At 39.6% G+C, this 9921-nt stretch overlaps 1 protein-coding gene across 5 annotated transcripts in view; it reads left to right on the top strand.

Moving 5' to 3' along the window:
• Positions 1–9921, top strand: part of nav2a (neuron navigator 2a) — a 215590-nt gene that overhangs the window by 194255 nt on the left and 11414 nt on the right. For 4 of the 5 annotated variants that reach the window (XM_014018614.1, XM_014018612.1, XM_014018616.1 and 1 more), the window contains 4 exons: positions 4559–4631; positions 4744–4978; positions 5179–5235; positions 7631–7764. In XM_014018614.1, coding sequence (XP_013874068.1) covers positions 4559–4631; positions 4744–4978; positions 5179–5235; positions 7631–7764 — 499 coding nt within the window. The remainder of the gene's footprint in view (positions 1–4558; positions 4632–4743; positions 4979–5178; positions 5236–7630; positions 7765–9921) is intronic. The other variant, XM_014018613.1, reaches the window with a different exon arrangement.

The raw sequence follows: 9921 nt of genomic DNA, 5'->3' as shown, positions 1-9921 counted from the left end.
CACCCAGAACTATGGAAGCTGCATGCTTACCTGCTGAAAGGTCCAGCTTATTAACCAAAGGCCTTTCTCCAGCAGGGGACCTCCACGCTCTGTCAGTGAACCCCTCCTGTATCCAGTTTTCTACTAATGACTCTAAAGTGGTTTTGCACCCTAACTCTGCGTATCTTCCTAAGGTGATACTTTCTAGTTACAGCTCAATGTCTATAGAGCTTTCCAGCTTTCATCCCCCCCACCCTTTTGCATCTGAGGAACAAAAGAGGCTGCATCTTCTGTGCCCCGTACGTGCTCTAGGCATTTACATCAGCCGCACACAGGATGTAAGGTCATGTGATCAGCTGTTTGTGGCTANACTGTGTGTTGTACTGAGAGAAATGACTGAAAAGGAACGTAAGGTTACAAATATAACCACGGTTCCTTGAAGGAATGGAACGACGTTCAACACCTTGTTGGCCCCGCATCACAAAAGGCTCGGTGAAGGGCGGTATCTAACTGAGAAAGGACGCTGGTGACTCCGAACGTATAGGGTGAAGGCGTAGCCTGTCACCAGACGTTCAACGTCACCACGTCACTGGTCTAAAGATGTGATTAGAGGTGGCTTCAGCCAGGCGCGCGTGTCCCATAAACAACTGTGTGTTGTACTTCGTTCCATTCCTTCAAGGAACCTTGGTTATTTTCATAATCTTACGTTTTCTGTATCTTTGCTTGTTGTTTAGATTAGCAGTAAAACAACAACTGCAAGGTTGCATTTTCTAACACCACAGCAATACTAAAATGAGGTCAAACAGTTAAAAGGGAATTTAACGCAACTTAAAATCCAAGACTCAGTTACAAAGTTGTTGTTTTTTTTTCCATAGTCCTGTTGTGCTGGTGAGATTTGCAAATCTACATCAAAAGGAAGGCCCCTAGACGAAGCTACAACTCTTTATGCTGTTGATGTTATTCTGAACATTTTTATTGTTTGTTTACCAATTTACCACCAGAATACGGATATAAAAATAGTATCATTTGAATCAATAGTTGGATTATTTGGAGCTGTTTAAAAAGTGGCTCAAATATCGGAAAAGTCTGTGAAACTAGACTCAAACACAACAATAGCAGCGCTGTGATGGAAGGAAGTTTTTGTTCAGGGGCTGTCAGCCCACCGACCCTGTGCGGCGGGCCAGACTGTGGTGAGACACCGGGGCGAGGCAGAACATTCAGGAACACACCTGASCCTCAGGCAGGAGGAGCTGCAGAGTAAATCTGGGGTTCTGCCTGGAGAGAGTTGTTAACAATGGAGACGTCTCTCCATTTAATCTTCCATCATCCAAGTGACTTGAAAGGAAGATTGTTGGAATAAATAAGGCATAGTTAAAAACGTACTTTTATTGCAAAAATGTTGATGCACAKATTATTTCTTATTTTGTTTGCATTAGGGAAAGTTTTATGTTTTTATTCTGAAGGTAATGAGCAACCAGCAGGTGTGTCACTGTGTATTAGTAACCCTGTAAGTAATGGTCTAGTTAATGTTTTATTTATTTATTTTTTACAAAAGAAGGGTAGATCATAAGCCAGACAGCAATAAATACGTGATTCTTTTTGTCAGATGCTGAGTCTGGGAATCTGACTGAGCTGATTTCAGTGATGATCTAAGTGATATTCCTCTGGCAGTCTTGGGCTTATGTGGTCTGAAGTTTTAAATAGCACAAGGTTTCAGTATTTTTATCCCCAAAGAGGCGTATCTGAGGTGCATCTCAGCAGGACTGGGCCCGGCATTTATGATGAGCATCTCGCATAATGATGTTTTCTGAAGGCAGCTGCTGTTTAGGTTTGGGGCAGCACGAGAGTGGTTCAGTCACTCAAGTGAGGTTTAGGACTCGGGGTAAAAAAAGAGACTTGGTTAGCGGGGTGTTTTCAAACAAGTTTATTTTTAGGGAGCGTGTGGTATTCAGAGAGAAAGAGCTGCAGTCTGCATTCCTAATGTTCCTGCAGATTCTGCAGTATCACCTTGAAGGACAGCATGTGTCAGGCCTGCTGACAGCTGCTGCTCAGGTCAGAGGTCACAGAGACGACAGCAGGGGGAAGCACTGCAGCTTCAACTCAATCAGTGATCACAAATCTGTTGGACTTATTACCCATCTAGTACATTTAAAAGCATAACTTTCGTCACTATCTGTGTGTTGATACAGCAAGTAGTAACAAACTTAAGTTTTATTGTATAAAATAGTGTAGTGAAGTGAATCATAATATTCTTGTTATCAAGTCTGGATGTAATATAGTTAGAATTCATCCATCCATTATCTTCAGCTTGTTCTGGAGTTGGGCTGAGCGAGCAGTAGCTTGAGCGGAGAGGGAGCTCCTCTTCCAGCTATTCTGGGTGGATTCCAAGGTGTTCCTAGACCAGGACTGAGAGGCTGCTTCACCGAGGTCTCCTTCCAGTTGGACATGCTTGGAAAGCCTAGGGTTATGTCTAGGTGGCATCCTTAAAATTCACAATTTCCTCAGCTTTATTTTGATGTACAGTTTGTAAAAATTGAGCAAGAAATAAGGAAGTTATAAGAGTTTTTCATCAGGAAGACACCTCACAGTCCATTGACCTCCATTCATTGTGTTGAGGCTCCTCAATGCATAAAAGAGCTCCAGTGTGTGCACATCCATGTAGCTAGCAACGCGCTAGCCACACCCAATCCAGTAATATATATCAATGGTTCTAGCCATTTCTCACAGGTTTTTTTTAATTGTATTTATTTACCGTTATTTTACCAGGCAAGTCCCATTGAGATCGCAGATCTCTTTTTCAAGGGAGGCCTGGGGCTGAAGGCTTYATTCCAAAAACATACGTAGAGGTGACCACTTCTTTTTCTTGACGTGACCTGTGCAGTRCATAGAAATTTTCTTGAGACAATTAGATTTTTTTTATCTTATTGTTATATAACTCAGCAGCTCGCTTGTAAAACTCGATATAACTAACAATGACCTAATATTATGTGCTTTAGCTAGAGTCGTATGTTTACTTTAAACAGCAGGTGCAAACAGTTTCAGTAATGTTTCACATAAAATACAGTAACCTGTTACYGTTAGAAACAATGCTGTAAAATGTWCTAATGTGGTAATCGATTTGAAGTGGATGTAATCACGTTCTTGCAGGCCAAACTATTTAGATGTAATTATTTCATGCATTATAAATGCATGGCTGCACTAAAGGAGTAATAACACTGGATTTAACAGCAGCATAGGTGATTAATTTAGTTGAGTTGAAAGGGTTGATGGYACGCTTGAYGTCAGTCAGCAGAGGTGTTCACATTCACACGTAGAAAGATGTAGTCTCACCTCACAGCTGGAAACCTCCCSACTGCAGACACATGGTGAGAGCTGTAGGTCAGTCTATATTTAGTCAGTTCATGTTAGCTGCAATCATATCATTAATCTTTAGTGAACAGAAGCCTSTCTTCCAGCCCACACCCAGCTGTTTAGTTGCAAATATTTGAGCTGCTGCACCACAGAGATGTTTATTGCAAATGATCAGAATCCACTGATAATGTTAGTATGAAAGAATTTAGCACCATGTCCAGTTTACACAATTATCTCATTATTTGCCCAGCTTCAAAGAACCAAACACACACAGGTCGACTCAATGTGCCGTTTTGACATCCTTAGTGTTTTATCTTCTGTTTGCTCATCAGCMCCTGCTTTGATCACTGATAAATGATTTGTTTATATGGTTTGCTTTATAATCATCAGATTCAGTGTATAATAGGTCAGACAATCCTAAAGTCCACCTGTCTGTCAAATCCTCTCRTTTAGTGACAGCTCAGCAGTCTTCAAGGCTGCTGTCATAGCAACTGAGTCACTCTAGATGGTTTGCTTCCCTTTAGCTCTGCTGACAAAAGTGTGTTTGGTTCAATTATGTTAAACTAAAACAGTAAGAATGATTTATTTTGAACTGTGAATGTAGAAACCATCATGAATAAAGGCTTCCCTGCTTCTTAACACTAAGATTAACCTGATATCAACCAAGAAAACAAATTTTAAAAATCCGTATTTTCTGGTATAAATCAAATTTGGGTTAAAACTACTACACTCAAATCCTATTATGTGACAAAAACCTTTGGGGAAAAAAAAGACATTTAAAGCAGTTTTTTTTTTTTTTTTGAAAATTGCACTCTTCAAAAGTAACAGCTGACATTCACTCAGTAAACATTTTATATAAATCCTGGAAAATCCTGAATTAGGAGCTAAAGTGAACGTGAARTTAACAATTTGAGGATTCTGGGATCTTGGCAGAAAAAAAAATACTCATTTCAATATAGCATACGTGCTGTCAGAAAAATAGTGTTTAAAGTCAGAAAAAATAAACAGCAGCAGATTGCATTTATGCAAGCGTCTCAAATCTGTGACTGTTGAATGATATCCAGCATGGATTCCCAACATTTTCATCCCCACTGCCAACTTTCTCCTTGGTACATGGTAGATGTTTGCTTCTAATTTGGTTAATGTTCTCAGAAATGTGCTGACCAGCATATTTCACCACATATGCAAATGAGGATGGAAATATGGAGTTTGTTTTGTCTCTGTGCAGATTGAGAACATAGACGCCTGTCTCAGTTTCCTGGCAGCTAAAGGAGTCAACATCCAGGGTCTGTCTGCAGAAGGTAAGTCCCACTTGTTCACTTCTGCCTTCACTAAAAACAAAATATCATTTAAAGTGTGCATCTTAAAACACAAAATCTTTATTTCTGTGACTCATCTCGGTCCAATCTGCAGAGATTCGGAATGGGAATCTGAAAGCCATCCTCGGCCTCTTCTTCAGCTTGTCCCGCTACAAACAGCAGCAGCAGCAGCAGGCTCARCGACAGAACACCCAGCCTGCTCTCCCCGCGGCGGCACAGTGCCAGAACTCCCACCCTCCCCTGAGCCAGCAGAGCAGCGCTCCGGCACAGCTCGGCCACTCTCCGCATGGGACGCCGCAGAAAGCAGCTCAGGCAGAGATGCAGTCCAGGTGAGCGTCCCGTCTGCCGATTCCTGCCAGTCCACAGTGAAGGCCRAGCGAGTGGTCTCTCCTGTGTGTTCCACAGTGTGAAGCTGCTCATTTGGACACATCAGCTTTCCTGTTCACCTTTCTTGTCATTTACAAGTCCAAGTCTGACCTGTCTCCTCTGTCCTCTTTCATATCTCTCCTCTCTTTTTCTCCTCCTCCAGGGATGGTTGTCAGAGTAAACTTCTCAAGTTTTCCATTGGTCAGAAAAAAAGCTCTAGGTCAGCTTCACTTGCACTTCTGATTTCTTGCTCCCTTCCTTCTTTCCCACCACCACCACCACCCCCTTCTGGAAATCAGAATCTAGAAACTGCCCCTAATCAAGGCTAACATTTGCTTTTGTAATGAGTTTCATGTTGTTTCTTTGTCCATGATCAGGGGCATTCTCTACTACAAGCTCTATCAATAATGCATGAGAGATGGTGTTCAGCAGATAGGAACTTAAGCTCCACTGTTGGACGGACTCGTCTGTCTGTAGCATCATGCCTCATTTGGCAAGCCTGCTAAATGGGCCGTGAAAGACCTTTAGATAACCCTTAAGTGTGTGTGTGTGTGTGTGTGTGTGTGTGTGTGTGTGTGTGTGTGTGTGTGTGTGTGTGTGTGTGTGTGTGTGTGTGTGTGTGTGTTAGGTTTTTTTTGACAAGAACATTCCCCAGATAATCTGACATTAAACATTAATGCAGAATCTATACCAGGAAGTGTCTACAAAATGATGTGTGACTGATTTTGTTTTTGTTTGTTTTTATTCACATTAGCTTTTACGTTAATTTTTTTAAGCATGCTGTCTTGTATGATGTGATAAAGCACCTTGACACTAAATGTAGAATGTTGTTTTGCATGCTGCCCATCCCAGATGTTAATTTATTGCTTTTGCCCCCTCCCAATTCAAGGACGTTTTCAAAGCAACGCATCGTCTCCATCTGCTGGTCGGCTCCTATAATTACAAATTCTAATGTTTTCATCTCAATGCTTTGCTGTTTGAACTTGCTATGCATTTTTAATGGATTCATAAAAAATACTATAAACTATTAATACTTTGCTTTTCATCTCAAATAAGGATTTTTATATATATGTTGCAAGTTATAATAGGTTATAAAAATTGAAGCTGTAGATTTATTAATTATTCCTGAAGAAAAGTAATGATCTGATATGATCACATTTAGTAAAGTTTAGGTTGTGTACAGTTAGAGTTAAATAATTAGACATTATATATATGTATATGTTTTATTTTTAACCTAGTTTTACTRCATTTAACAGTCTGGYGTATAGTTATTGGCACCCATTTGCATGGAAGGTGGGGGATCATGTTAGTGTTGGTTGTGTCTGTTAGCAAAATGTCTTATGAACCACTGGATTGATTTTAATAAAACTCTTTTGAATTTACATCTGCAGCAAATGGCATTTGGGATCAGGTCTATTCAGGAYGGATGCCAGAGCTAAATAACCTTAGCTAACACAAAATACGTGTCAGTTTTACACATATGCAGCTTTGAGTGCTAACAGATCATGCAAGATTTTTATTAAAATAAAAAAATGTTACAATCTTAGAAATAGTCATCTTAATATTTAAATTACTATTTACATTAAATCATTTTAAGAAACATAATCATAATCCTGTACTGAAAGATCATTTATATGTGTGTGAGCTTGTGTGTGAATCTACCGATTAATTAAACTGGCAGGAAAAAGACATTGAAACGGACATTTTACTRTCACATGAACAGTTAAGTCCAGTCAACTCATTAGATTTCTTTAAAATGGACTCACAGTTCAGTGAGAAAAGGCATTCACAGGTTCTRTTTCATAATCTCCCATTGATGATGATGATGGCATTAGTGAATTAACTTTTCAGGAACAAAAGCAGGGTTACTTCACAGCCTGCTGTACAGACATCATCAAGGACAGCAGAGATTGATTTATGATGTTGAATCAGTGCATCTTAACTTTCTCTAAAGCTTGTAATCATCAGTGGYATTCAGTCCAATCCATGTGTGGAACTGACAGACATGAACAGCTCCCACAGGGTATACACTCAGATTTATGGGTTTTTAATCACAGTAATGTACAAATAAGGGCAAGAAAAGCTTGTTACTCAAGTTAATAATTAAATGTGGTGTTTTAGGCTGAGGATGACTCAGATTTAAACTTTTATAATTATTTACTGACACTAAAGAGCCTGAAATGGTGTAAGAACTAAATAAGCAAATTGCACAGGCTGAGAGGTTGGCTCTGTTAGACTGCAGTCATCAATTTTAGGTGCAGTTGACCTTGGAGACTAACAGGAGAGCAAACAGGAAATCAATACAATCAGTGCATCAAAACCATTAAGAATATGTTGGATTTTTTTTATCTTTATTTCCACAACAAAATGTCTCATAGTGGAGAAATCTTCTGCACAGGTGAAGATTCATTTCTTAATGTTTGAAAAGTTGAGAATGTGAAGCAATGATTTTTTAAAACAAATTAATGTAAATGTTTTCTCCACTTTAAATCACTTCGTCCAACAATTGCAACAAAATTGTATCTTTGGTTTATTTATTCTCCTGGGATTGGTTTTTTCTTTTTTTTTCTTATTTATTTTCTATCTTCCCTCTTGTCTCTCTGACCCTTCATTAGACTACCTGGCCCAACAACCAGAGTGTCCACCGCTGGCAGTGACATCCCCCCCAGAGGCTCTGTCAGTGCTGCCGGGAACAGACGCAGTCAGGGCTGCAGCGACAAGACCAAAGCCAGCATGCAGCTGAGCAAAGGTAAACCTGACAGACTTTGACAGAAWACACACGGGTGTCTTTGTAGGCTTAAAAAATGTTTCTGTGAATAAAATAAAATGATAAAAATCTTATGGCAAATGGGACTTTCATCTCAGTTCTGTAAAGAAACCTGGCATTGAGAAATATCTACTTGCTTTTGATTATTGTAGTTAAAGTTTGTTCTACTGATTTGAGACAAAGGAAACAAGCGTGCATTGCTGAAATGAACWGATTCAGAAAGAATTCAGATGTGAACACACACTTTATTGTTTATTTTGTTAAGTGATCAGCATTTTTTTTTTCCTGATTTCCATTGACGGGGGCTTTCTTGTAACATGAGAGTTCATGTTTAGTTCATGCAAATCTGGGAAGTCCTCCAACCTCTCACTGTGTTTTATGTCTACACAGAAACAAATCCCTGAAACAAATCCTCCCATTTCTCTGTTAATGTTAGAGAGAGTCAGGCTGATGTGTCACACCATTTAGATTACTGGTTAACAGAGGGTCAGTCTTGCTCTGAGGCTGTTGTGTGCAGCAACTAACATCTTAAATCATGCTTTATCAATTAAACCCTTATTCGTGTAGTCAGATTGAACAATCTGTAACCTGGCTTGAGTTGTATCTGTTTGTTGTTCTCTGTATAGTTAACTGAGGTTACTTGTTAAATGTTTAAACTCAATCAGGAAGTAATAGATCAAGCCATCTATAATGATCTGCCATATTATTTTTTTTTTTGGCCAAATACCTTTTGACGTTGCTCTATTTGCCAATCAATCAGCTGCAGTCTGCTGACATTGAATCTTCAGCTGCACCCGACCTGCTTGGAAAACTGGATGAGGAGTTTCTAAGAACCGGGCTGAAAGGGTGGGGGATCTGGACCCGCACCTGGCCGACCTGGGTAGGGCTGAGTTGAGGCAAAGTAAAAGGGTCATTTAACACAAGACAGGACCATTTAAGTAATGCTGTTCATCACATTATAAAGAAAAAGTAGAGTCAGAACTGTTTATTCAAGACTTTTTCACAGTGCTGGTCTGGAGCATGAAAAAAGGGTATTTTTGACAGCAGATTCAGCTTGACTGCTGTTAATACAGCCTTTGTGACCATTCAGTGGACCCAGCCTTTATATGGACTTTGTTAGTGTTCAAAGTCTAAACTCATTATTCTGCTTTAGCTGAAGGATTTTGACCGCCCAGAGAAAGACGGTTGTCATCGTATTAAGCAGTGCCAAATTAACTGGGACCAGCACTAAACTGCACTGTGGTCCAATTACTTTGATGAGCAACTSCACTGGAAATAAGGGGGGCTTTTACTGGTTCACACTGCGAAGATAAATGCATGCATTTGTGCACGTGAATAGTCCTGTGTGTGCAACTCTGTTGCAGAATCCAAAATGAGTGTGATGCATTAAAATGTTTAATAAGCTCTAACTTTTCTTTACATTCTTCCTTGCWTTAGCTGGAGTGTGAGAAACGAAGGGATTTCCAGCACAGACTAGGGTCAGTGATTTGTCGAAGATGTTGGTCGGTGTTAGTTAACTAACACAAACAACAAATTAATGATTGATTTTTTGACAGAGAAAAGCATGATCAGAGGGAGCTCTTGTTTATTAAAGTATCAGATTTTGTTGTTTGAAGGCAGCCAGAATCTAAACAACCAGTCTGTGTTCAAACAGTTGATGCTGAAGCTGATCCAAAATTACTGCAGGGGAACAAGTAGAGCAGAGAAAAAACATGTTCAAGCAATTCTACATGTCTAAATAGGTCATAATGTCAATAGTGGTTCCCTGGAGAGGATCAAGCTTTAGAAATTAAGTAAAGTCTGTTTAAACCAGTGATTAACAACAAAGTTGTCTTTATTTTACATCCTTGCATTTGCATCAAACTGAGGACTTTTTTATTGACTTCCATTCATTTTTGTAACTGTATTTATGCCTAACCCAGACATTTTCCCTAAAACTAACCATTACTAGTTAATTCCTAATAATAGCCTGAACCAAAACTCAGTTCATACCATACTTAAACCTAACTAGTAGAGCTGCAAATAAAGTGAGGACCGGGGCACTTTACATCAAAGACCTCATTTTGATAGGAACTATTTTGCAAGTGGTCCTCACTCTGTAGCAGAAACAAGTACACACACACACACACACACACACAC

This window comes from Austrofundulus limnaeus, unplaced genomic scaffold (genome assembly GCF_001266775.1).
Source record: "Austrofundulus limnaeus strain Quisiro unplaced genomic scaffold, Austrofundulus_limnaeus-1.0 Scaffold197, whole genome shotgun sequence".
Lineage (NCBI taxonomy): Eukaryota > Metazoa > Chordata > Actinopteri > Cyprinodontiformes > Rivulidae > Austrofundulus > Austrofundulus limnaeus.
The sequence above is the reverse complement of the archived record's forward strand: the minus strand, read 5'-3'. Positions and strand labels throughout refer to the sequence as shown.